General features: G+C 36.0%; 3 protein-coding genes, 1 long non-coding RNA gene and 1 other non-coding gene across 8 annotated transcripts; 2 read left to right on the top strand and 3 right to left on the bottom strand.

The window, feature by feature from the left end:
* On the top strand, positions 1,668-3,738 carry LOC109713780 (pentatricopeptide repeat-containing protein At4g14820-like). The gene has a single exon (XM_020237971.1). It carries the CDS (start codon positions 1,832-1,834, stop codon positions 3,413-3,415), a length of 1,584 nt encoding a protein of 527 aa, XP_020093560.1. The 5' UTR covers positions 1,668-1,831; the 3' UTR covers positions 3,416-3,738.
* Positions 4,026-4,096, bottom strand: TRNAG-GCC. Its single transcript has one exon. It is a non-coding gene; the product is annotated as a tRNA-Gly (tRNA).
* Positions 6,626-10,500, bottom strand: LOC109713842 (probable WRKY transcription factor 35). Of its 3 annotated transcripts, none has more exons than XM_020238077.1 (4): positions 10,276-10,500; positions 9,625-10,143; positions 8,620-8,775; positions 6,626-7,714 (listed from the first exon to the last, which is right to left on the bottom strand). In XM_020238077.1, the coding sequence occupies exons 2-4, from the start codon at positions 10,119-10,121 to the stop codon at positions 7,132-7,134; spliced, it is 1,236 nt and encodes a 411-aa protein (XP_020093666.1). In that variant the 5' UTR covers positions 10,122-10,143; positions 10,276-10,500; the 3' UTR covers positions 6,626-7,131. The 3 variants fall into 3 exon arrangements, with proteins under 3 accessions (XP_020093666.1, XP_020093665.1, XP_020093664.1); XM_020238076.1 differs by having other exon boundaries at positions 6,627-7,714; positions 9,625-10,155; XM_020238075.1 differs by having other exon boundaries at positions 6,627-7,714; positions 9,625-10,500.
* Positions 21,622-23,355, bottom strand: LOC109713803. Of its 2 annotated transcripts, none has more exons than XR_002217171.1 (2): positions 23,057-23,355; positions 21,622-22,166 (listed from the first exon to the last, which is right to left on the bottom strand). It is a non-coding gene; the product is annotated as an uncharacterized LOC109713803 (long non-coding RNA). The 2 variants fall into 2 exon arrangements; XR_002217172.1 differs by having other exon boundaries at positions 23,061-23,350.
* On the top strand, positions 23,552-26,850 carry LOC109714479 (probable NADH dehydrogenase [ubiquinone] 1 alpha subcomplex subunit 12). The gene is made up of 5 exons (XM_020239122.1): positions 23,552-23,751; positions 24,683-24,709; positions 25,383-25,474; positions 25,714-25,823; positions 26,469-26,850. The coding sequence occupies exons 1-5, from the start codon at positions 23,663-23,665 to the stop codon at positions 26,622-26,624; spliced, it is 474 nt and encodes a 157-aa protein (XP_020094711.1). The 5' UTR covers positions 23,552-23,662; the 3' UTR covers positions 26,625-26,850.

The raw sequence follows: 27,526 nt of genomic DNA, 5'->3' as shown, positions 1-27,526 counted from the left end.
AGATGTAAATTACACCATAATTTTTAAACTAATAGAATTAACTCACCTATAATATGTCACAAATTATTTTCAAAGAATAAATAATGGTAGGTGCCTGACGGAATTCGAATTTAAGATTTTTTTTTTACTCAAATAATCGTTAATTTTTTAAAAATTAGGTCACCAGAAAGTGATAATTTTAGTATTTATATTTAATAGAAGTATTTTTTTTAAATATTAAAAATAAAAAATAAAAAAATAATAATAAATTGTTGAATCCAAAAAGTGTAAGATATATACACCATAAGCTCCAATATAGAGTGTACATATAGCACTTTTTTTAATGATCAGTGGCACTATTTTGATTGGTAAAAGTGTAACTTGCTCAAAAATTACTTCTTTTTTTTTTTTTTTGAGATAGGTAGCACGCTATCCACTTCGTTTATTTCATTTAGAAATAAATTTAACTAGAAATATGAATCAACTAGGATTCGAACTTGGATCTTGAGTACCAACCATCAAGTCCTTTACCACTTGCTCTAGTGACGGTTGATAACTTGCTCAAAAATTACTGCAAAAGAGTTGCAACTTATTACTCAAAGAATCTCATAATGGCATTAGAATAGTTGTTAAATTCCATTAATTGAAGTAGTAGGTATGAAGTATGATTTCACCACGTGAAAAGTAGGACAAAAATTTTACAGGCATCGTGCCCAAACAATTTGTTTGGGCACGGTGCCCGGATGGGCGCCGCGTGTGTAGTGGCGCCCATCAGCACCTTCAAAAAAAAAAAAAAAAATGGTGGGCTCGGTTTTTAGGAAAAGAGAGAAAGAGAGGGGGAAGGAAGGGTGCGGATGGGCGCTGCTGCACATGCAGCGCCCATAAAATTTGTCCTGAAAAGTAAGTGTATTGACTTCTTAACTCTCTTTTGGACTTCACTTGAAAAGTGGCTACATTACCGACAGTCCATAATACAAATGACAAATGACTTGATGGTTGGTATTCCAGATTTCAAGTTCGAATTCTAATTAATTTGTATTAACCAAATCAAATTTTCTCTCGAATCCTAATTGATTTATATTTTCAATTAAATTTATTTTTTAAAAAAATAAACAGACGGATAGTATGCTACATTTCTCTTTTAAAAAAAAAAAAAGTCGCTGCATTAATATCCTTGCATCTCATGTTAATTAATTTCTAAATTAATTGTAAACTAGTTATGTAAAATCTCAAGTTAGTACTATAATGTTTAGGCTAACTACGATCTTAATTAGTACTTTGTTAATGCTTGTAATTTGTTTATTTGGGCTATGCACCAATTGCATTGGCGTTTGATCCACCAACAGATCCTCTCGTCAACTTAGAAAGCCTTTTCCTCAAAAGTTATTTCAAACGAAAATAATAATACTCAATAAATAGTTTTCACATATCATATAAGTACAACATTTTTTTTTAAAAAAAAAACATTATTTTTATTATCACACAATAAAATTAGTTTAGAATAAATCCTATATAGCACCACCACTACTACAATATTAACCGTTCATGGGCCGGGCCGGGTCTATAAGACAAATTCCAGTAGGTTTACGAATGGACCCGGCCCATATTGGAAGGTTGGGCTTTCCGTGTGTCCTGTAGATAAACGAGCGGTTGAGATTAAACGTACAGTAAATGGTTTAGGACTGAAACGGTGAACCAGGTCCAAGCACTAATAATCTCTCCACCCGCCCTTTTTTTTCCCTCCATTTTTGGATTAATGTTGGGCGTTTTATGAATTCTTGTAACTCGTTTACAATTTCCTCTGTTGCATCTTCTACGTACGAAGCTTCTCTTCTTCTTCAAAACCCTAGCCATGAGAGCTCTCCGTTTCCCCTCCAATACCATTTCTCACATGCCCACGACACTTGGCCAAATACCCGGAAACCTCTTTCGCCCTAATGAGCTCTCCATAGAGATCAACAGGGAGGTGCATACACGCGAGTGGAAGAACACCCTAAGAATCCATTTAGAAGAGAACTCTCCTTGTTTAGTAATTGACGAGTATAATAGCAGAAGAGGTGTACTTAGTGTCGATCATGGTGTCATTCTCTTTGTAATCAAAGCTTGTGCCCGTTTGCAACAGGGGCTCTTTGCGGCGAAACAGGCGCATACCCATGTGATCAAATTGGGTTTTGAATCCGATCTTGTAGTAAAAACCGCGTTTTTAAGGGTTTATGGTTTGTTTGGTGACCTTGCGTGTGCTCGGCAACTGTTCGATGAAATTCCCCAAAGAGATGTTGTTGTTTGGAATGCTCTCGTTTCTACGTATTCACAGAGAAGTAGTCCCGGAGAAGCATTAGGGGCTATAAGGGCTATAATGAATGAGGATGTGAGACCTAATGAAGTGACCGTCACAAGCATTTTGTCCGCTTGCGCACAATTGAAGGCTTTAGATCATGGAAAAGAAGTTCATGGCTATGCAGTGAGAAACATTTCAAAATTCGACACGTACATTTGTAATGCATTGATCGAAATGTATGCTAAGTGCCGGTGCTTACCCAGTGCACAGAAGGCGTTCCATGGTATGGGTATTAGAAGTATGGTTTCCTGGACTTGCATGATTAATGCTTATTGTGAGAATGACTGCCCCCAAGGAGCGCTTTCTTTATTCAAAAAGATGCAGGTGGAAGAAGTGAGGGTCGATGAAGTTACCTTATTAGCAGTTATCTCTATGTGCGCGAAGTTGTGTACATCCGAATTAGCTGAATGGATAGAAAAGTGCGTTGAGAAGAATTGTTTACAGGACAATCCTCGCATAGCCAATGCTCTCATTCACATGCACTGTGAATGTGGGAACTTAGAGAAGTCGTGCAAAATATTCGACCGTATGAAGGAAAGGACCATGATATCGTGGGCTACAGTGATACAAGGGTTAGCAATGCACGGTCATGGCGTGGCTGCCCTTATTCGATTCGTTCAAATGCAGAGAGAAGGATTTAGGCCAGATGAGATCCTCTTTCTCGCCATAATAAATGCATGTAGTCACTCCGGGTTAGTGTCGGAAGGGAGGCAGTGTTTTTACTCAATGGTAGAAGAGTATGGTATGGTACCTTGGATGGAACATTATGGGAGCATGGTCGATTTGCTATGCCGAGTGCAGCTTTTAGATGAAGCTTTTGAGTTTGTGATGGCCATGCCGGTTAAGCCAGATGCGGTGATCTGGCGAATGTTGCTTGTAGCTTGTAGAGACCAAGGGAACATTGGGTTGGCGAGAAAAGTGATAGATTACATAATTGAATTGGAGCCCGACCATAAAGGGAGTTATATATTGAAATCGAATTTGTGTGCAATGATTGGAGAGTGGGGCGGGGTGCAAGAGGTAAGGAACAAACTGGGGCTTATAGAAGTGAGTAAAAAAGATCCTGCTCAGAGTTTTATAGAGGTGAGCGCAATGTGAATATAATTTGGTTTGCTCCTGCTAATGTGAGGTCACTTACGCGCTCTTTAGTGATGCCTAGAGCTTCTCAAACTCACTCCCTTGTAGCAGATTTAAGGCTTCGTACATCTTTTTCCTTACTGGTGGTGCATTATAGAGCATTGTGTGACAGGTCCCCTTCCCCTTCTATCCACTCCTATGTTGTAAAATTGTTCTCTCTTTGTCAATGTAAGATTCTCTCCTGCAATACATGAGTGGACATATTGGCCTGTACATTGCTGTTTCTCTGGTAAACAAAGGTTTATGATAACGGTAAAATATTTCTTACCCCATGCGAAAACATTTGTGGGACCATCTAGTAATGTGTTCATCTAGGTTCCTGGGCATTGTATACTCTGTCCCCTCACCTTATTTTGTAATGATCTATTGTAACATCATTGTTCAAATAGAGAATTAAATATAACTATTTAATATAACTAATTTCAGAAAGAATAAGATGACTAATATGGTATAAGATAGCAATTGGTAGTATAATAAATATATAGTAATGAATACATTAGATTCAATGGAACAAAGAGATACTTGAAAATGCAAGAAGCCAAAAATTTCTAAAAAAGAAGTAAAAATGAAATGCACCAGCCGGGAATCGAACCCGGGTCTGTACCGTGGCAGGGTACTATTCTACCACTAGACCACTGGTGCTTGTTATTACTAAATTTAAAATTTTAATAAATATAATAGATTTAAGTAGTATTAAAATTTCAGCTATCTTAGAAGGTGACCACATTAGCCAAGTCATAACCATGTGCTAAGATGATAAGGTGCACTTAGATTAAATCAAACTGCTGTGGTAAAACTTAATTTGTTTGTCGTTTAGCTCGTGGCTATATCTTAGTGCTTGTATTTGGTATTTAACTAATCAATATATAGTACTTAGTACCTGTTGGCATATGAAGCCAAATGTACCAACCGACCCGTCAACAACTATCAGTAAGTGAGATTGCGTTCTTTAATACAATCAATTCCACTAAAGATTCTTACTATTGGATGATCATTTAGTCCTTTCTTTGACTGTATCAATGATATATCATTAGCCCTTGATCCAAATTTAAAAAGGAGTATCACAAGTTATATTATTCATCCCCTACCTATCTCACGAAAACGACAATCGATTCCACCTTGATCCAAAACTAAATCTGGACCGAACATTGCGCATCGCCACCCCAACCGATCATTGTGCCGGTTAAGCTAGACATGCTCTTTCTTCTTTTCTTTTTTTCTCCTCCCAAAAAACAAAAAATTCAAATAGATATAAAGCCCTTGTTGATCTTAACTCCAAATCTCAGTTTCGGAGCCAAATAGCTAGCTTATCCAACCCGTCAACCCGTTAACATCCCTATCTAAGCTATGTCCCACATCTACTAAAACAAACCGGCCAGCAAAACATGTTTGATGAGAGCTAGTGCTTAGTATAATATTCCCTGTGCACAACTGTCAATCTGAGTGTCATATGTTCCTTTTTAATTATGTCATGAATGATTGAACATTTCTAAGGAAAAAGAACCATACTTTCTTTTCTCTTCTTTCCTTTTCTTTTTTTTTCTTTTTTTTTTGAAGTTCGTTTTCATTAGGCAAATGGACTAGGCAATGAAAACTTAGGCAACTAGCTAGGCCTCTGGAATCGGGAAATAATAGAAAAAAAATCACCAGAGTGATGCATTAGAATTTTGAAGTCCACTACTTGGAGTATGTAAATTAATTTCACAAATGGATCACCGCAAATTTTCTTGCAAGATAATGGGTAAAGTAATGCTCAAACTGTAGGCATAGTTCATGATCGTTTATATTCTTCCCATCAGAAAAAAAGAGAGATGATCATTTGAAGAGAGATTTCGAAGCTAGCTATAATGATCCATTGAATTGACTTGATAAAATCATATATATATATATATATATATATATATATATATATATATAGAGAGAGAGAGAGAGAGAGAGAGAGAGAGAGAGAGAGAGAGTTTTGCTAGAATACTATCAGTAGTAAATGAGCCGTTTTACCACCTATTTGTTTTCGATGATAGAGTTTCCAAATTGACGATCGGCTGCGTTGAACATGATCTATACCACTTGAAGTGTTTAGAAATCAAATTTCAAATCTTTTCAACATCATTTACCTAATGATCAAAGAGTTTCAAAATTTATAATTTTAATGGTCGATGAGAGGCGTTTTCTCGTTTAACGGCGTAAAGATATCCAAATCAATTGAATTTTTGTTAGAAAATTCTTTGAACTATTTAAAACAAGATTTATACTCTTGATCTTGATTACAAGACTCCTATCATCATTTTTTAAAGAATATTCATTTTCAACCATTCATTTTTCTGTTCACTTGATGGATAAAAGAACAATATCGAAAGTGCGTGAAATTTGATTTCTATGTAGTTTAAATGGTTTAGATCATATTTAACGGAACCGATCGTCAATTTGGAAGCTCTATTATCGAAAACAAATCGGTAGTAAAACGGCTCGTTTACTACCGATAGTATTCTAACTCAACTCTCTCTCTCTCTCTCTATATATATATGTATATATATATATATATATATATATATATGAGAGGTTCCATCACATATATAGTTCATGATGGTTTATATTTCCCATCAAAAAAAGAGAGATGATCATTTAAAGAGAGATTTGGAAGCTATTATTATCCATTAACGTGACTTGATGAATCATATATGTGAGGTGCCAATTAATGTGTCATCGCGCGCGCGCGCACATACATATATATATATATATATATATATATATATTCCTTTTCATTTCAAATGATTGATAGTGGAATTCATTTCACTTATCTTACATGTATGCATGATTTAGACATTTTATGCATGGAATCCAAATTAGCCATTCTCCATCCTTTGTGGCATATATTCTTCTTCTCAAAAAAAAAAAAAGGGGGGGGAGGGACGAGGGGGGGGGGAGGGGGGGGCCGAAGAGAAAAAGAAATGAAAAGAAATTGTTATGGAAGTTTTATCTGCCGCTTTTATTTGATGTTAACATTAAACACATCTTATTTATCATCGTTTTGATTCTTCTTTTTAGAAAAAAACTATTAGAATATGTTTCTTTTGGTAAGTTTTAGTTAGCTAGCTAGATCTTTTTAAGGTTTGAGTTCCTTTTTTTTTTCCCATCTCTTTTTCTTTTTTGAGTGTATTAGTGGTTCAATTAAGAGAAGATATTCTTGGTTCTCCATGTAAAAATATATATATGCACTATCTAATTCTGAACTATCTTTTGATCGCTCTTTTCATCACATTCTTAATTAACACATGTAATTCTCCTACCTGTTGAAAGCTTTAATTTTCTACTAGCTACTTCAAATTAAAGCTCTCTAATTTCTAATTAACTTATACTCCAATATTTCAAGGATATGTAGGCCTGGTCCACAACCCTGCTCCCAATTCACCAACATTCCCTACCTTTTTTGTGCCTCTATTAATTCTATAGACCACTCGGTCGAAACCAAGAAAAATTTAAAAAGAAAAAAAGGAGAAAAAAGAAAAGGAAAAAAGAAGACCCCTCCACTCCAAAATATTCAAACTTGTACTTAGTAACCTGGAAAAAAGGTTTATCACTAGACCCTGAACAAGATTGCACTCTCACACAACAAACACAACAAACATAAAACGTTCACTGCATGCTGTTGAGGCTTGTGATCATGTTACAAGGTCTCGCTATAAACCTTTCTTTGCTTCTCCAAATGAGTCCCCTTCCCATTCGAACATGTTGAACGCATCGTCCAACGCCTCGTCTCCCCTCTCCTCATCCCCTTTAGTCTCCATGAGCTCTTTCGAGAAGATGAGGCTCATCGGGTCGGACTCGAGCTCAGCCAAATCCGCGAAGAAGTCGTCGGGCTGGCCCGATTCTGGGATCATAGGCTTGTAACTTTGGTGAAACAATTGGTGGTGTAGTTCACTATCCTGATCAGCCACATCCATGGCCTTCTCCATCTCATGAGCCTCTTCTTTAACTATAGGACTAATGTTCTTAACACTTGCCGTCTCTTTATTCATTGGTTCTTCCTTTACGGTTGTTATTTGTTGTGCCTTTTGACTTTGCAAAGAGCTTTTTGAAGCAGAAGAGCTGTTCTTCAAGGGCTGGGATCGGGTCGAGCCGGCTAGGGCATTGCGTTGGGTCGGCCACGGGTGGTTGTGCTCAGATGTGTAGGTGACGACTAGCATGTTGGGGTCCGTCCGGCTCCGCTCGACTTGTTTCCGCGCCGAGCATCCTTTCGAACTGCTGCATCTGTAATAGCCCCTAAATCGTGTGCAATTTTTCGGATGATTAATTAGAGAAGTAAAAAAAAAAAAGCACCTTCATTAGAGGACATGACAATTTAATTAGTGGATTCAGTTAAATTTCATGCATATCAGTATTGAATGCTAATTAATTATATGGATATTGTGAACTTTACGAATCGGATTCATTATTTTACTTAATTAATTAGTAGACACTCTTTGTCATGTTCACAAGTAGAAATCTGTTCCAAATATGACAATTGTTGTTTATGCATCAAACACCAGATATCAAATCTATACATGCTTGAGAACTTTTACAGCACGTGCTTCTCAATTTGTTGAATATGCTAAGAACAACAAAAAGCAAATTGAAGCGAAATAGGGAAGTTTTCTAGTGAAGTGATTAGCTACTGTGACAAAATATGAATCTAGTCCTCCTACCTTTTGTAGTAAATAAATTACTATACATATAAAAAAAAGTAATTTAGCTTTAGATATTGAAAGAAGAGAATTGCTACTAGAAGGAATATTGATCGTCAAAAGTTGGCACATTGTACACGTACTGCTGAGAACAAGAGAAACTTTTTTTTCCCTTTTTTTTTTCCCCTCTAGTCACATATATATAAAAGGTTAATAATCAACTAAGAGAGTAATAAGATGAGCAAAGCAAAACATGTTGTTACTCCTTGCATCTGATTCTCACAGTCATATTCTATTCTTTCCTTTGACTTCAGCATGAGCTACTCATGTGCTTAGCAAGAGAATATGGGGGAGGGAGAGAGAGAGTGACTATTAATTCATAGAACCATCAAATAAGGAGGAATCTATGGGGGATTGAGCATGTGATATCTGAAGAGAGAGATCTAGAGAGAGAGAGAGAGATCTAGAGAGAGAGAGAGAGAGAGTATAGAGATGTTTAGTTACCTTGGGTAGGGAGAGCCTTTGATTGGCTTTTGTCCATATTTTCTCCAGGCCCATAGGTCAGAAGGAACCACCTCCCCACCAGGCCTCCCACCACCTCCCCCTCCTGCTGCTGCTGCAGGCGCTGGAATGCACACCACCTTCTTTGCCTGGCTTTTTCTACAGCCATAGTACAATACGAAAACTGGTTAGTTCCCCTTCCAACTTTGTCACATTTCCACTCAAATGTGAGATGGACATGCATGATGAAGCTTAGAGAGAAATAAGAGAGAAAGAGAGAGAGAGAGGGATATATATACATATATATATATATATATATATATAGAGAGAGAGAGAGAGAGAGAGAGAGAGAGAGAGAGAGAGAGAGAGAGAGAGATTATGAGTTCTTAATTTGCAAGTTTCAACCAAGGAGTGAAAGCTCATAAGTAAAGAATGATCGTGGCCTTCTTATAAAAGAGAATTGGAAGAGCTCGAGCACTTTGGTTAGCTAAAATTTGGGAGAACTACAAAGTGAAAAAGAGTAATCTTAATTAAATTTCTTAATTCGGTGCGCATCGATACGTAGTTCTCTGATCATAGCTTTTGATAGCTTCTCGGCTAGGGTTTTTGACTGCTTGAAAACCATATATGTTTGTGGCTGATCCATACAAATTAAGAGAGTGATCTTATACCTAATTTCTTTATAAGAATTTCATGGGGCTCTAATTAACTTCAATTTAGAGATCGAGGCTATCTAGCCTAAAGTCCTTTCCTTTCGTTTCCATCAATACCCACATCCTACAATTTCTCTAGGGTTCTCCTCTGCATATATATCACTAGCTCAAACTTGAAACCAAAGCTGGAAATTAAAATAAATAAATAAATATAGGGTAACAAAAAGAGAGAGAGAGAGAGAGAGAGAGAGAGAAGATCTAACTAAAAGCCCTTTGAGTATATATGGTTCGAGAAGATCATTAATTGAAGAAAGAGTTGATCAACTTTAAATTGAGATTAATTGTATCACCAAACCTTCTCTTGATCCCGGGGTTCCGCGGCGACGAGATCTGAACTCCGGCCATGGCATCCACCTCAGCCATCACCGGAGACGGCTTGATCGGCCTCGGCGGCGAGATCTGAACCACCCGCGAAAAGATACTACTACTGCTGCTGCTGTTATTACTATTACTATTACTATTATTATTGCATGGCGGCTGCTGCTGCTGCTGCTTCAATTCCTCCCCGACTGTCAGCGCGACCTCGCCCGCCAGTTGCCGGCCGCCGGCCATGGAATCCGCGAATCCGTCGAACAGCGGGTCGCGGGAGTTGATGAAGGGGTTGCCGAAGTCGTCGGAGACGGGCGCTGGGAAGGCGGTCGGGTCGGAAGAAGAAGGGAGGTGCTGCCAGGCGGCCGCGATGTCGGGCATCGGGATGTCGGAGCCGATCACGCCGCGCCCGCCGGCTCGAACGATGTCGGCCAGGTCTCCTCCCTGCTCCTTCTCCATCCGCTCCCAAAAGTAGTCGCACATGATCTCGATTTGTTACTTACAACTGCAGATCGATCTATGAATATAGAAGTGGATGAGCTGGTGTAATTGGGATATATATATATATATATATATATATATATGTATATATGTATGTGTGTTTAGGAAGATCGATGCTTCTGCTGCTTCTGCTTACTGAATCTGTTGTTGGGTGTTGCACCGAAGGGGGAATATAAGAGCCATGCATGGAGGATGTAAGTAAGTATATGGAGTGGGGATTAGAGATGGGTTTGTCCCCGAGAGGGAGAGATCAAATTAATGGAGGAGGCTATAGTTTCTCTAATAATGAAATTGGAGGAGTTTATAGTTCTCCCCAACAAGAAAACAAATGAGAGAGAGAGAGAGAGAGAGAGAGAGAGAGAGAGAGAGAGAGAGAGGAGAGATGGATATGACTTTATTTTATATGGGAGAAACGCTGACTTTGTCATGGGAGAGAACTCTAACCATACGCGACAAAGAGAGAGAGAGAGACTAAAAAAGGCCCTGTATATGGTAAGTGCTCAACAAATTAACATATATATACAAGCACACACACAGAGATTATTCTTTTCTTCACACACAAAAGAAAAAAAGAAAAGAAATGTTATATTTATTCTAAAAAAAAAAACTTTTTTTTTTTGTATATTTAAGTTTAAGATGTTTTGCTGTATATATAGAATAACCCATAAGGAATCATACTGGGTGGCCATCGTACGAAGACAAGCGTCTGATCTCTTGATCAAGAATTTTAAACTGGGGTTTTGATTTATATATAGGGGAGATTATGATGTGTATTTACCTGCTCATTAGATCTATATAAAAAAACAGTAAATTTGTAATATAAATTTAAAGATGAGAGTACTAGTCCAGAGAATGACTTGAGTGTTGGAATTTCTAGCATTGATGACATATTTAACGGGCGAAAAAGGTAGTTCCTAAAAGCAATATACTATAACAATTAAAGAAGAGATTTTTTTTATTGAGAGAGAAAAATAGCATATTATTCTCTTAAATTTTTTTTTTCAAAAAATGAACAAAATTAGAAATGCAAAATAATTAAATTTTGAATTTAAAATTTAAAATATTAATAATAAAGTTTTTAGTCAGCTGCGCTGGATGGTGGATCAATAAAAAAAAATTTTAGATACACAAGAAAGTAGCAGTGTATGAAAAGAGAGGGTGGATTTAACATGGCATGGCCCAAATCTACACCGTTGGGTTATGACTTATGAGTCGTGTGTTTCTTTTTGTGGTGGGGGGAGGGGATTAGATTAGCCTTTTGCTTTTGTATTCATACTCGATGGGTTTTCTTTGAGAAGGGAAAAATTCCCATCTTTTGTGTGTCCTACTTTTTTAAGAACATGACCTCTCGAGAAGCGCTTTTTGTTTATTGATAATGTGTGAAGGAAAGTGAAGAGGCGGCAAATAGCCGCATTTCTCGGCTTTGAAAGCGTGGGATTTTCTTTTCTTTATTATTATTATTATTATTTGTTTTTTTTTTCCTCTTCTCTTTTATTTTTAGTTTTTGGCGTGTAATTAAAATTGTAAATTTATAAAGAATATTGTGATATACTCTATTTATTAGTTTTATAGGTACGTACATATATAGTTCGAAGAGATCAAACATTTAGCAATAAATGGATGCTTTTATTTTATATGGAGATTTAATATTTTTTAATATGCTTGTTTGGACCCCTCTCTTGTCTAATAATATCTTTTTTATTTGAGATTTGGTTGAGGAGTGTTAAAAATATGGCTCGATGTAGAAAATGAGCGCGATAAAGTACACTTTTTTCAAACGAGTTTTAATAATTAACCAACGAATTGAACTGTGTTTGATGTTATGGGCAAAAAAAAAAAAAAAAAGTTAACTTACTCCATGTTTTTATATCTAGAATTATCATTCTTGGAGCTAAAGATTTGCAATAATAATATCTCCAAACAGTGTTAAAAAAAGGAAAAACTTCTGCGTCATGTAATCTCCCTGGAGCTAAGTTATTGAACTTTTTTCTTTTTCTTGAGAAAGTAATGTATTGAACTTTAATCTTGTAAGGCACCGTTTAGTACATGTATCAATAAAATATACACATTTTGGATGAATATACATGTATAAATTATAGATTATTATTCTGATCCACGCTAAGATGGTGCTGGATATTGTTAATTTAAGCATTGCCGAACCTCTTAAGGAGAAGGAAATTAAATATTAAATAGCAAGGAAGAATCACGAACATATTTTTTAAAATTAAATTGCTGAGCTCGTTTATGACATGCAACCGTCTAAATCAAATTACCTACACAAATTCCATCCAGTTAAGCAACTTAGATAACAGGGCACATAGATTTTTTTGCTGCGATCCAAATATACGTAATATATCTTCTCTCCATAGCATCACGTCACTGGGCCGACATGTTAATTAATTTTGAACAAAATTCTTTTGCATTTACATATATCTCCCTCCTATTAAACAAGTCATTTGCACGCTTCACAGTGTTAAGATTTTTTTTTTGGGGGGCGCATTTCCTATATCATATCCATCTTCTGGACAACATATATAGTACTTTGTTTTAGAAGATGCTTGCGATTCAGTTCATTCCTCGATTGCTGGCGCGTAATCGTATATTAGTAATACGTCTCGTATACACAAGAGTCTAGAAATGTTGCACTAGTCAGAAACAAAAATACGAGTTAAAGAGTCCAAAACACTAGAGTAATGCTGTACTTAAAAACAAATTTTACAACACCTTATAACTAGTATACGTGGCGATATTTATTTGACCGAGGAGTGTAAATCATGAGAAGGTAAACATGATTATATTTTCAAAAGTGAAAGCCTATCATTAAATTGTAGAGTTTGTAAAATGTTGTGAAATTTGTTCGTAAGCAAAGCATTTTTCAGAACATTAATTGATGGCCTTATTTAGTGTTTCTAGTTTCGCTACAGAAAAAAGTGTTGGGGTTGTATTAACTTACTGATCATCCTTATAGCACAATTCAAATATCTATTCATCAAACAATATTCAACAAAGCCAATTAAGCACACTCAAAAAGAAATATTTTAACTTTGACATTTTTTTAAAAATATTAAACATGCATTTTTGCAGAAGTTCTAGTTGGTCAAAAAGACCCTTTTAGTATCATTAGAGGGCCGTTTGAGTCATTACAAATGCCGTTAGGCGATGGAAAGGAAATTTTCTTCTACTTATAATACAACCAACTTGCTCAAAGTGACGTAAAAAGGGTTTTTAAAAAAGAAGAGGTAACTTTCCGTGGAAAGTTCCTTTGAATCTATTAGCAATATTTTATTTTCGAGACCATAAATTATTCATTGACAGGATATGCTTTGCATTAAAATAACCTTTTGCAATTATCTTATATCCTATTAACTTATTAGATAATTGGCATTACTGTGTACGTTACCTAACTTCATTGTAAAAAATATATATATATATATGTCCTCATTTAAAGGGCGCAAAAAAAGAAAAAGAAAAAAAGACTTTGATCACGCACTGTAACTTTTAATAACTGTGGGTACTAATTGTTAGATCAAGCTGAGTTATGTACATATTATTCATCAATTTAAAGCCACATGCTGAACAAATAAAGGGATGATCATGAACAAATCAAAATCAATTAATACTTATTAATTAATTGTATCACGTACATATTTAGCTCTATATATATATAATGAAGTTTGAGTGATCATCTCTTTAATTAATTAATGGTCGCCAAATATGTGACAAAAGCCAACTTAAATATTTTTCATGACTTTTTGCACATGATTGCCATTGAATCAGTTGAATATTTATCTGAGCCATGCATCAAGTTGGAGAAACATGCTTGATGAGTATGAATCCATCATGCTATACATAAACACTCTCAACTAAGTAATACGGATGAGATAATAATTAAATAAATCAACAAATTAAGTCCACACTAGTCAATAGGAACATGACTATATTATTATTCCAGTGGTGCATAAATTTAAATTAACTTGGTATATAGTTGTTAGGGAAATCCAGTGTTTGACTAAGCTCCACCAAGTCAACCCTGTAAGAGTTTGACTCTCATCATCCCTATGATCTACACTCCTTTACATTGTAGTTTTGAAGTCTACAAGTTCTATTTTCTCTGTTGCTCACAATAATTAACCTCCTTCAAGCTAATTAAAGTTGCTAATTAGGGTTTCTTCATCACTCCTTAATTAAGTTGGGTTTCTATTGACTCTTGCACTTGCGAAAGGTGCCTAATTAATTATCATACATTTGAGATCTGAGGAGTTTCTTGGATTTAAATTTGGATTAGAATTAGCAACGGGATTTGCGGGCATCAATCGAACGATCACTTCGAGTATGTTAACCTCTTTTAAAGTAGCTTAACTAGGTGTCTATATATATATTTTAACCCTGCATATTATGATGCAAATTAAGTTTATTTCAGGAAAAAAAAATTTGCTCCAAATAATGGTATTAAAGTAGGGAATCTTGACAACAAAGGGTAACATATTCTAGTAACTGAGTTTGCAATAATGGTAGAGTACTCCACTAAATATTAAAGATTAAGTAGATCAATAAAATCAATATTGCGCACATTCTGAGGCTGACACAAGCCTTAGTTTATGGAGATCTATTTCAATTGAAGTAGGAGAGTTCAGTTTGTTTATGCATTTTGCAGTGTGTGCATTAATTCTGTGTGTGTACAAATTGGAGTAGCAATATTCAATTTCCAATAAGAAAAACAACACTGTACATGTGCCATCTCGCAAATATACGATTTAGAGTTTGGCTCGAGAGGAATGTGCACTAATAATAAGTAAAGTTAAAGCCTCGCTTTCTGCCGTTCATCGCTTGCTAAATAAAAAGAACAGAAAATTATGGAATGAAAGATAGAAGATATCTCAAATCACAATACAGAATAGATCACGCGGTCTGTAATTACTAAGAGCACGCAGTAGATAGCTTCGTGTCGGATTCAGATTCCCCCGTAGCAAGCTCTTATGTGAAATTTATATATAATAGCAAATGCTTTGAGTACTCGTTATGTATAAACTTTAAAGTATCATTAATGGCTTGATAGTGTTTTAAGCCATGGATGCAAACCAATTAGCACCCGCTATCGTGATGTCAAAAGTTTTTAGAAGTCATCTGATTGACCGTCCCTAAAAGCTTTAATTAGAAAAAAATAAAAGAAAAGAAAAAGTAATAAAGTACAAAGAACACTTTAACAAAAACTCCATCGGGCTAAACATGCAAATTTGATAGATCCTATTTTGTCTCTTTTGGAAGATCAAGAACTAAGTAGATATACCAACCATCCATAGTGCAAGTGATAAAGAATTTGGTCGTTGGTACTATAGCTTTTAAGTTCAAATCCTAATTAATTTATATTTTTAACTAAATTTATTTGTAAAAATAAATAAATAAAATGAATAGCAGGCTACTTATCTCTCTCTAGAAGAAAAAAAAAAAAAAAAAAAAAAAAAAAAAAAAACTCCGTTGATATAATTAACATGTGGTCTGTTAAAAAGAATGGCGCGGGGAGATTAAACAACGGTTCTCACGCAACCTCGGGTCAAAGGTCGTTGTCGTTTTGTGGGTTTAGTTTGAAAACTACTCAATTTTAATTTTTTATTATTATTTCTTTTAATGAAAGGGGTCAAACAAAAGAAGGATTGAGCTGTAATGGGGTTCGAAATTAAAATAATGGGGCCTACTCTTCCCCCAAATTACAATGCGTAGTTTATTTAAAATAAACCAACTGAGTTTTCTTAGTGATTTTTCTAAGCCAGCATATGCCCATAATGAGAATTGAGAACTGTGAAGTATTATACTCCGCTAATTTAAATTGAACCAGCTTTACGCCAGCAGATCATTGAGAACCTTGGAGATAAAAATTGTATTGAATACTAAGATAACTAAGATGTATTCTACAAAAAAAAAAAAATCAAAGCTTTTTTTGAGCTGCAAACAGCTGTAGCAGCAAATTTTTTTTTTTTTTCCGTGGTTAGAAGTTAAAATTTACATTGCCGCCACGGAAGTAAAGATTTTTTTTTTTTTTTTCTTTGAGAGAAGAGAGTAAAGAATTTTTAGTTTGAAATTTTTATATCTATTATAAAAAGTGAATTTTAATTGAAAAAATATTAATAATTCTCATAACAGCTCTACTTATATAGTAACTGATCTATCCTTCGTATATGCTAGGAGTATAACATATACAGCCTTTTAGCAATATATGGAGCAATGATAGCCTAATCAAGAGAGATGAGTCTACGCGCCCGAAAAAAACACAAATAAAGCCCACATGATGTAATCTCTCTCTCTCCTAAAATCAATTCCTGTTGTCATCATGATCCCTAGCTAGTTAAGGCCTAGATAAGCCAAATTTTGCAGAAAATAATCTTATTTTACTGCCCATTAATAATTCCACAAAGTCCTATAATAAAGTACCCACTTGGCCATGAAGCTCCTAAGCTTTCAATTTCCATGTGGAAAATACTATTTGTATACCTACATACAAGTGTAAATACTTATATATATATATATATATATATATATATATATATATAAAATAAAATTCACAATTTTTTTTTATATTTTAAATATAAAATAAAAAAAATAATAAGATAAGTTGAAAATAGGAAGTCTTTCAATAAATAGGAAATAAGATGTACATACGGTATATATTGCTCTTTTTATATTCATTTTTGAACCCTATACACTTTTGAGTTAGTTATAATTTGGATTTTTTTATATGTACAACTCATGGGCATTTAATGGGCACAGGAGTGGCATCTCCTCCCATGTTCATGCATGAATTGAGATGAGGTGAAACGGATCCTTAAAAATCCCACTTGGCATTTAGCAAATAAAGCTCATCATCATCTCATCTAAGTGGGATTCTCTGAGAGAGGGCTCTGTGTCCTCATTGTGAGAGAGAGAGAATCAGAAGCATCTTCCTCCATGTGCCCCCACTCTTTTTTCTTTTTTTTTTTCTTTTTCTGATCACCTGTTCAAGTGCTAAATGTGAGGCTCCCATGAGCCTAGGTTTGTATTATAATGGGGCCATAATTGCACCTCTCTCTCTCTCTCTCTCTCTCCTATCTCTAATGAACTCTTAAGAGAAAGGAATCATAATAATTGAATAATTAAAATAATAAAAGAGAGGACATGCATGGTGAAGTCACCAATGCAAGCCAGAGACAGGACAGTGTTTGGATTTGGAAATTCGCGGAGAGAAGCATTTCTGCCAGAGATTACAGAAGCAGTCACAAAACTTTTTCTTTTCTTTTTTTTTTTTTTGAGGGAAAAATAAAGATTTTTGTTACAGAAATAGTTTTAAGTTTTTGAGTGTAGAAAAAAATAAAATAAAAATCAATCAAAAGAGTATAGTGTTATCAGATGTAAAGATCATACCCGCTAACACTAACAATTTTGAACTAATATCATTGGCACAATATGCTTACGTTCAATCTTTTACTTATTAGTATTAGGATTCATGATTCTTTTATTTGTAATAAATTGTTGGAATGTTATATCAGAACTATTTACCTATCTAGCTTCTTTACAAAAAAATATTCCCTATCTAACCTCCTTTTGAAAAATATTCCCCATCTAGCCTCATCTTCAAAGATTAGAAAAAAAAAGAGAAATTAATTTCTTTAATATATATTAAGGGGTTAAGTGGGGGAGATTATCTTTTTCTCTCTCCTCTCCCATTAATTTTTATATCAAAATAATCTTGATCCCATTCGGCTTATAAATTTTATGTTTTAATGTATTAAAACCTAAAGTACGAGAAATCCAAATAGTTTTGGATCAGGACCATTATAATCAACTCCTTCCGAATCATGCATAATATTTCCATCAAAATATAAAAAGATTGATGCGCTATATAAAAATTTTCTATTTTGAAATAAATCGATATGAGATAAATTATACGCAAAAATTAGAGAGTGAGAAGGGATCTCGGGTACCAACCACCAAGCCCTTTGCCACTTGCTCTAGGGACGGTCGGTACCAATGTAAAAATTTCAAAATGCTTAATTGAATAGATTTTTTTATTTATGTGATCTAATTTTAGAACTATTTACCTATCTAGCTTCTTTACAAAAAAATATTCCCTATCTAGCCTCCTTTTGAAAAATATTCCCCATCTAGCCTCATCTTCAAAGATTAGAGAAAAAAAGAGAAATTAATTCCTTTAATATATATTAAGGGGTTAAGTGGGGGAGATTATCTTTTTCTCTCTCCTCTCCCATTAATTTTTATATCAAAATAATCTTGATCCCATTCGGCTTATAAATTTTATGTTTTAATGTATTAAAACCTAAAGTACGAGAAATCCAAATAGTTTTGGATCAGGACCATTATAATCAACTCCTTCCGAATCATGCATAATATTTCCATCAAAATATAAAAAGATTGATGCGCTATATAAAAATTTTCTATTTTGAAATAAATCGATATGAGATAAATTATACGCAAAAATTAGAGAGTGAGAAGGGATATCGGAAAATAGGAGAGGAGAGAGAAAAAGATAATCTCCCCCACTTAACCCCTTAATATATATTAAAGGTATTAATTTTTCTTTTTTTCTCAAATCTTTGAAAATGAGGTTAGATGGGGAATATTTTTCAAAAGAAGGCTAGATAGGGAATATTTTTTTATAAAGAGGCTAGATAGGTAAATAGTTCGTTACATCATATACGTATATAAAAATTTGAAATGAATGTATAGACATACAAAGTATGAAATGAATTATTTTTACCAAGCACAATACCAAGCTAGGCCCCTCTTTGTTTTTTTTTTTGAAAATGAAAAAGAAAAGAAAAAAAAAAAAAACTCCCTTTTTATTTCTAAAAACAATGTCTTTATCAAAATTTAAAAACTCACATTTTTTTTTTTTTTTTTTTTGCTCAGTTAGTTTTCTGATGTCACAATTGTTTACATTTTTAACCGTTTTGGCGATTCGTGATTGTTNTTTTTTTTTTTTTTTTTTTTGAAAAAAAATTGGCCTGCAAAATAAATAAATCAATCAATCAATCTCTCCGAGGCTTGTGTCCAGTTGTTAAAAACTCAGTTAGGGGCACACCTCGGAGAGCATGAGTAACCCAAAAGAAATTAAATGCTTTTGGAATCTGAGACCCCCCCTCCCCCCCCCTCTCTCTCTCTCTCTTATTATTATTATTATTATTATTATTATTTTTAAACTCCATCCTCGTGAGTGATTACAATTAAGAGTTTAGGATGATGATGATAAGCTTCGGGGGGCGTGGCACGTGACTCCTCCACGTGACTTAAATGAATTGAAGGGTGAATTGGAGGGGACCCCTTTGCTTCTAAAGGGGAGCTTCATTGGTGAGCCTTTTCGCCCATATTCCTGCGAGATTGTGGGAACTCACTCAACAACCGAGCTCTTTAATAACCAAAGCACTCACAATAAACATATCATCACTTCATTCCAAAGTTCGGGAGATTCAAATTTAAATTTTTCATCAATTTAAAATAAATCCAAACTCAAATTTTATGTACGGTATAACGCGCCATGGTGTGAGGAGTCCAAATGGGCCCAAACCCTCACATTATAATAGTGGGCTAAAGAAGTGGGCCGGGGCGAAGGCCCACGTAATACGAAAGGTGAAGGCCCACGTGTTGACAAAATTAAGTGAAAAGCATTGAGCAACTTATTTTTGTGTGTGTGTGGAAAAGTAAACAGCTGAGATGTAAACATATTTTTAAAGCAAAAATTAGCAGTAAAGATTCGAATGTCCACTCGCAAACGACAATATCAACAGGATAATAATTTTCCATCACACTGTGTACTCAAATCACGTCATATCGATGAAAAAAAAGCATTATTGGAGGTTAAATGTGTTACATATTTCCCAAAAAGCGGCACAAAAATTTCAACCCTTCAATGTCACTGGAGGGTTCAGTCAAATCGTTTGACAAATGATGGGGACTATTGAGTCACGCAAATCTTTCATGTAGGAAGCGTTGACAAGTCCGACCACATCTCGTCAACACGGAGTCAACTTAAATTAGGAGAAAGCATCCTACATTACAGAGATTTTTTCAATATTGGGCCAGAATTTATATGAAACAAGAATTAAGATTAGCAGGTTCGTCATCAAGCAGAGGACCGAAAGAAGTAAAAGCTGTAGTTTATGAATTACCCATGACAGAACATTATTACTAGAGTTTTAGGATAACTAGAGTTTCTGCAATAGTGTCGACACAGAATGGTTATTCATAAAAGTAATAACTTTCTTTTTTTATGAAAATTGATCCAGCAGCCTATTCTTGTAGCAGAATTGAAAGTTCTAAATTGAAAATATCTACTTTCGAATTCTATAAACACATTCCGCACCTCTGGATAGTCAAATACTACTGGGTGCTTCTTGAGAAACAAAAAAAAAAAAAAAAAAGAAAGTGAGTAGGGATGCAAACGGGGCGGATCCGGGTGCGGAAGAGTTCCCCCACCTCCCGCTCCATTTCTTATATGNAATTTAACTTGAACATCACCAATCAGCACGAGTACTTTGAATGAGACTTTGAGTCACTTTGACTCAGTTTCTTCAATTGAAAGCTTTCCCTAGTCTCTACTCATTGCAAGCAAAATTCCATCATGAAAAAACTATGGTGTGCGCACTACAAATGGTGTGGAGTCTCAATCATATAATAGCTCTACCAAAATGAGTGGCCCGCGCACGAGGGTCGCATGATCTCGACCGGACGGATTCGATGAGATGTGTCAAGAGTGAAAAGCTTGGGATGACAGGGAAAGAATTGGCACATCTTCCCTCCTCCCCTCCTCTCTTTTCCGCCGATAGCAGAATCTTAGTATGGATGGTGGACTCCCCACAGCACTAAACACCACAAGCCAAGAAAAAATCCTCTGGTAGGGTCACTTTTTCTCTGATCAAATGATGCATTTGGCCAAGGCAATCCATGCAAGTGAAGAGAGAGATAGAGAGGTGTATACAGAGAGAGACACAGGAAACATGACCATGCACTAATAAGAGAACAGCTTTGAGGAAAAGCCACAAGAGTGCACAGAGATCAAATCCAGGACAACAGCAACTGACCCTATTCTAAGTGCTGATTGACCTCATCATCCATGACATCTCCCTAATTCACTGCTTTCACAAAAGCATTCTAAGATTGGTGCATGTCCTTATCTCATCAAGTGGGCTTCACATGCATGAATGCTGCAATGTATACAATCCCCACACTACATTAAGGCAAGAATTTCTAGACACTATGCCATTTCTATGAAAAATTCAATGAACCGGGCCCTTTTGGATTTAAACCCCCACCAACTAGCATGTTCAATTACAGCTCAATTCTGTTAGATTTATCACCTTTTGTCAATAAACTTACTGAATACCCCATCATCATATAGCATAATGCCAACTAAGTTACAAAATCTTTTGTCGAAAAAGTTGTAGAGATATTTCTCAAAAAAAAAAAGTTGTAGAGATGGTTAAGTTTCAGCAGAATCTTCTGAAACCAGATGATACTTTATTGCAGTTCTCAAATCCAAAAAATAAGTCCAGGGACTAGTTTCGAAAGACATAGTCGACGTTGACTCCATACATTTGAAATTCTTGCATATTATGTTCAAAAACAAAAAATGAATAGAAATTCACCATCAATTGATCATAAATCCTCATAGTATTGAAAATAGACTAAATCAAACCCACAGTGGATCAGCAGCCCAAACGTAAGCGCCGGAGAATTAATCAGGCTAGTCACTAGAATAAACAGAAGAAGCAGAAAAGAAAAGTTACCACCTTTCCATTTTTAACCTTGGTGAAAAAGAACTGCTTCTGAATCCACCCCTTTTCCCAAAGGTGCCTGTTACAGTGGAAGTTTGGGATTTATAAGATTAAACAACTGACGAGTCTGTGAGAGAAACTGCGCACTGTGGAGAGACTTAAATGTTATCGGTTTTTTTTTTTCGCCACCCCCGAGGCCTGAGTTGCCTCACCCATATAGTTTAGTTCACATCCTGAATGAATGAAGTGGGTAGCGTGCTACATTTTTCTCAAAAAAAAAAAACATTACAACTTTAGTGATTAGAATAATAATTGGCTTGGGCTCAAACAAACTCCGATTGGAAAAGGACAGATCGAGTGAGTTCAGTGTGCAGCCATGCAAATAAAGCAACAAGTTGGATACTTTCATAAAGCAAACAAGTAGACAACAGTTTTAAACGATTTGAATCTAACGTCGTTATTGTAAGAAAAGGTGATTGAGAGAAACAGATTGATAAATATATTATGACAAATCATAAATCACGAAGAGAATAATGTTTTATGACTAGGTAGGAAGGAAAACAACATTTGTTATATATTTATGTAAAACAAAAACTAAAAAGAAGAAGAAGAAGAAGAAGAAGAAGAAGAAGAGGAGCATGAATAATCTTCACAAATCTGAAAATCAAGGTAATTATTAGTATCTAATGTATATGGAAACTAGTAACAAAATACAACAATGTTAATAATCAATATTCAAATAATCACTTCCAAGTCACAAGCACATGCTTGGTACAGAATCCTACTTGTGGCAAGAACAGCATGTTGTTTAGTGTTTGCCGCAGCATAAATGATCCGGATTTGGGGCTTCAATGTTGAGATATATTTCTAGTGTCAAAGGCCCACCTATAGCTTACGAATTTCTACATCGATCAGGCCCATTACAGACCTAAAACTAGTGCCTTTGTACAACTATAGTCTATAAATTGATACATACACAAGAGTAAAAACAGTGAAAAAAGGTCATATTGATCTCGGTACAACAGTTTCAGCATCAGGAAAACTTATGATTCCGATCTGTAAGCTTTAAAATTAGGACAGAAACAGAAATATTCGATGCCAAAATGCAGATATTACGATCCAAAGATGGGATTGAAATCGAATGGAGATCAAATACACCTACGAAAATTCCCGTGAGGCCGTGGAGAATCGAATCCACGGAACAGGAATATGGAGCATTTAACCTCAAGCATAGACGACGTGGCGCGTGAGGGTTAGAGTTAGGGTTAGGGTTTAGGGCTAGCGCGGTCGAGGACGACGAACGAGTGGGGCGAGAACGGTGGTTTACGAGTCCGGGCCACTCTCGCGGATAAGGAAGAGAGGTGGGAGATCTCAACCCATTATTGGGTTTAGTTGGCCCGTTTGGAGGGTCTAACTAACTGAGGAAATTCAAAATGGGCCATTGTAGGCCGAAACTGTTAATCCGACCCGTTTTGCGGGCCATTTGTGCACTGCACTTAAGCCCACAACTGAAGCAAAGCAAGATGGGCCAACTAATGGACGGGCCTAAATTGTAAAATAGATCCGGCCCGATCCAGACCATAACAAATACGGCCCAGACCAAAAAGACGGTTAAAAAAAATAATAATAATAATATCGGGAAAAACAAAAATGGAAAAAGGGCGACAAACGCAGCGAGGGTTTCACTTCGCCACGGTGAACGGAGAGGGAGAGAGAGAGAAAGGGGGAGGAGAAGAAGAAGGAGAAGCAGAAGAAGAATAATAAATGGCGTCGGTGGTGAGGGGCGTGTTCAAGGCGATGAGGGAGAAGGGCTTGGGCAACTTCATCAAGGAGATCCGCGACGAGGGTTACCTGTGAGCGTCCCCTTCCTCTCTTTAATTTCCTCTCCCTCTCTCACCCTCTCGCGTGCCTGATAGATCACGAACACTTCGAACCTAACGTCTATGATCATCTAATCGATTCTCAGCTGAATCTTCAAATTCCGTAGATTCGATCGGTATTGATGAATTGCTATGTATCACAATTAAGACGTGTTTAATCTCTGCCAAATCTCTTTTTCTTTTTTCAATGTATGGTTCATCTCATGTCATTGCCGTCGCCACAACTGTGATCTAATTACGAGGTATTGATTGCAAAATAAGCTTACTGGAATTCACTAAGTGTGCGAATTCAAAGACACTTTCGACCGCTGTTATTTTCAATGAAAATACAGTTTCTGGTATATATATGGTGTTGTCGGTCGTGATAATGCATGCTGGTTCATAAATTAAACGACTCTTCCTGTAGTTTAATGAGAAATTTTGGTTGGTTCGCGGTGCCAAACTGTAGCCCAAGTGCCCAGCCTTCTATCTCAGTGCTCTCCACGCTTGCCTCCTTGTGGGAATTTACAAGGGGCCAAATTCGTAATGTTCAAATCTGTATGCCCCGTTGTAATCATTTAAAAATTTAAAATGGAGCCATGAATAAATGTGCTGCAGATATTTCGACCTTTCATCGACTTGCATTTATCCGAAAAGAAGCCTTGAATGATCTTGGGGTTGCTAGTGTGCCAAATTGCTTGTAGATGACACGATATATGTTTGCTGAATCCTTTTTATCATACAGCTCAGATACTAGGGGCCTTTTAGAACTGCTGGCTCAGTTTATTAGTTTCGCTGTGTTGTTCTCGTCGACTCTGCTTAATTAACTTTTCTGCAGCATATCGCATGAAAGGTGGGAATTTCTATTCTTATATTGTTAACTTTTCTCTGAGTCTCTGATGTTATAGCACATTGTTGTTTGCAGGAAATGCCTTTCGGACGGAAATTTGCTGTAAGTGCCGTGTTTTATTTGATTGCTTTTGCTTGAGTTGAAGATAACTACTACAGCGGATTGCAGCACAGTTTTTTTTTCTTTTCTTTCTGTTTGGGGGTTTTATCACGTCATGTAAGGTGTTTTGTGTTGTATAAATTGTTACATGAATGGCTAAATTCTTGTTCTTGCTGCGTCTGATCCATCGTTTATCTTTAGAGAAGCTAATTTTGCTGTAAGAAGATACCAATTGTTCTTTAGTTTTGACTAATATTCTTTTATGTATACTCGTGTTTCTTGAAAGACATGGCTAGTACATTTGGAAGTTATTCTTTGAAATGCCTAATTGTTAGATTTAAGTTAAGATTTACTTCTGATAAGACCTGCGGAGAAAGAATTAGCAGCCATCTTGTTGTGTTTCTCTCTATAGCTATATAAGCAACCATGGTCATAAAAATGATGCTATGCAACGATATTGTCATGCATGTGCTTCATAGGCAGACAAAATACTAACCATCCTTCAAAGTTCGCTCTCAATTTTAAACGCACCTAATCTTAGTTGACATGATTCAGTTTGATGATTTGTATATTTATGATTTGTCTTAGCTTTCCCTCTACTCTCTTCATTAAATGTTGAAGGTCCATGCTTATGGGTGTAATTTTACCTACTAATTGAAATTTTGAATTTGCTCAGGCAAACCAAGATTCACAACATTGGCGCAACCCTCGTTGGAGTCGATAAATTTGGAAACAAGTATTATGAGAAATTGCAAGATACTCAGTATGGTTAGCAGACTCACTACAATTCTCTTTGGCCGTTTCCAGTTGTCCTCCGTTGGTTGCTACTGCAACTTATAGCTCATGTGAAGAGCAACTCAGCAAACTAGACAGTTTTCTTTTTGACTTTTTTCTGATGACTTGCTCGTACATTTTTTTCTTGCTTAAATTGCCATTATATATAGTATGCTAAGATGCTATTTTTCAGAAAATGGTTTAGTGAAATGGAGCCTTTGTTGAATGCACAGGAAGACACAGGTGGGTGGAGTATGCAGAGAAAGGCCGTTATAATGCATCCCAAGTGCCCCCAGAGTGGCACGGATGGCTGCACCACATTACTGATCACACTGGCGATGAGGTAACTTTTCCGGAGTCATACTGCATATTTCGATATAAAATGAGTTGCAATGGAGAAAGAGGAAAAGAAGGGGGGAAAAAGGGAAACCCCCATGTAGTAGTATATAGTTCTCTTAAGATTCAGGCTCTTTAAGCTAGTCAACTAGATTTCTTCTATCAACATCATAGAGAATATAAATTTAGATAACCAGTTTTGAATGGGCCGTCTGCCACGGCTAGAGATTCTACTGAATTGCTCTTTGAGTTTAGCTGCTCGAAGATGCACTACCGTTACTTAATCCTCTAAACAGCCACTCACAGCTGCACAAGCAGAAGCTTTTAATTGCTTTTTCCAGGGCCCAAAGCATGTGTTTCCTGATGTAACAAATTTAGACTTTTTCATTTTGTAAAATACCTGTATGATTCGACTAGCTAAGTAAGCAAGCTATTGTGCTGTACAGACTGACAAGCATCAGTATTGCTCTCGCATCATGCTCTTTATTATTAAAGAATCCGATCCATTATCTTTTGTTCTTTTTTCATATTGGGTTTGCAAATTTATACATCCTTCAATAAAACAGAAAAATAATTTGAATCCGTGTCACTATGACGAATTACTGTTCGAGATGAGCGGTGGTTAATGCAATCCTTCTTTTTAACGGCACAGCTGCTGATGTTGAAACCAAAGAGGTATGGAGCGGAGCACAGGGAGAATTTATCAGGGGAGGGAGAACAGTACATCTATCACTCCAAGGGCCATGCTCTCAACCCTGGCAGGCGGGACTGGACTCGATACCAACCTTGGCAATCCAAGGATAATTAAACAGATGTTGAAAATCCTTAGTGCGCAAGGATGAGCAGTATTTTGGTTTGTCTTCTTTCTTCGCCTGATACTTATTGTCCTGTTAAAACTGTGTATTTCATTTTCATCTTCCTGTCAAAGCTTTGAGAACGGAAATTAACTGCCTCGGCTGGAATAAGTGTATTGGATGTTTGATACCTTTTGAGAACATAAATGAACTGGCTCTAAATTTGACATCATTTTTACCTCTACAAATTGGCTTGTGTTGCATAAATTTTTTTTGGGGGGGGGGGGGGGGGGGGGGGGACGAGTCCCGCATCTTCTGCCTTACTTTTCGTCGAGTCAAGGCAAGTTTGGGGCGAGTTAATTTTTATGCTGTTTGTAGCCTTCACTTACTATACCATTCAGAGCGAATCNTTTAACCCTCCTCGTCTTCCAATGGCCTTAACTTTGATTTTAATCTTTGTTCAGTTCACATTTAAAAGATAAACTTGTTCAATTTTAATTTAAATGATAAACTTTCTACATTCGAATGAAATTAATTGCGTCTTGTTATCCTTTCTTAGTAGGTCAAATTTTAGTTCTCTCTAGCTCTCTAGTATGTTTCTCTGCTTTCTCTCTTAAAGATCACCTCGGCAGTGTTTGAGCAGGAGCGAGAAGATGAACTTTAACATTTCTTATTATATAATTACATGCTTCAACTTGGTTGCCTTTGCTTTATAATCAAATTCTGCACTTAGTTCAGTTCGAACGAAAAATAATAATAATTATTATTATAATAATAACAAAATTTTCTGTTTCCAGAGCTGTTCACCTGCATGTAGAATCTAATGGTTGTAAGATACAATATCAGGTACTGTGTAGAAACCAAAATATGCCAAATACGTCCCTGTTATTGGAGAGGCCCACATTTAGTGCTCCGG

This window comes from Ananas comosus, linkage group 8 (genome assembly GCF_001540865.1).
Source record: "Ananas comosus cultivar F153 linkage group 8, ASM154086v1, whole genome shotgun sequence".
Lineage (NCBI taxonomy): Eukaryota > Viridiplantae > Streptophyta > Magnoliopsida > Poales > Bromeliaceae > Ananas > Ananas comosus.
This window is presented reverse-complemented; position numbering and strand designations above follow the sequence as displayed.

Bases quoted from the DNA above. Each gene is read 5' to 3' on its own strand.
- LOC109713780 (XM_020237971.1), top strand. From the start codon at position 1,832: ATGAGAGCTCTCCGTTTCCCCTCCAATACCATTTCTCACATGCCCACG.
- LOC109714479 (XM_020239122.1), top strand. From the start codon at position 23,663: ATGGCGTCGGTGGTGAGGGGCGTGTTCAAGGCGATGAGGGAGAAGGGC. The intron at 24,710-25,382 runs GTAAGTGCCGTG...GAATTTGCTCAG, and splicing joins CTTTCGGACGGAAATTTGCT to GCAAACCAAGATTCACAACA. The intron at 25,824-26,468 runs GTAACTTTTCCG...TTAACGGCACAG, and splicing joins CTGATCACACTGGCGATGAG to CTGCTGATGTTGAAACCAAA.
- LOC109713842 (XM_020238077.1), bottom strand. From the start codon at position 10,121: ATGTGCGACTACTTTTGGGAGCGGATGGAGAAGGAGCAGGGAGGAGAC. The intron at 8,776-9,624 runs GTTTGGTGATAC...CTATGGCTGTAG, and splicing joins AACCCCGGGATCAAGAGAAG to AAAAAGCCAGGCAAAGAAGG. The intron at 7,715-8,619 runs GTAACTAAACAT...CACACGATTTAG, and splicing joins AAAGGCTCTCCCTACCCAAG to GGGCTATTACAGATGCAGCA.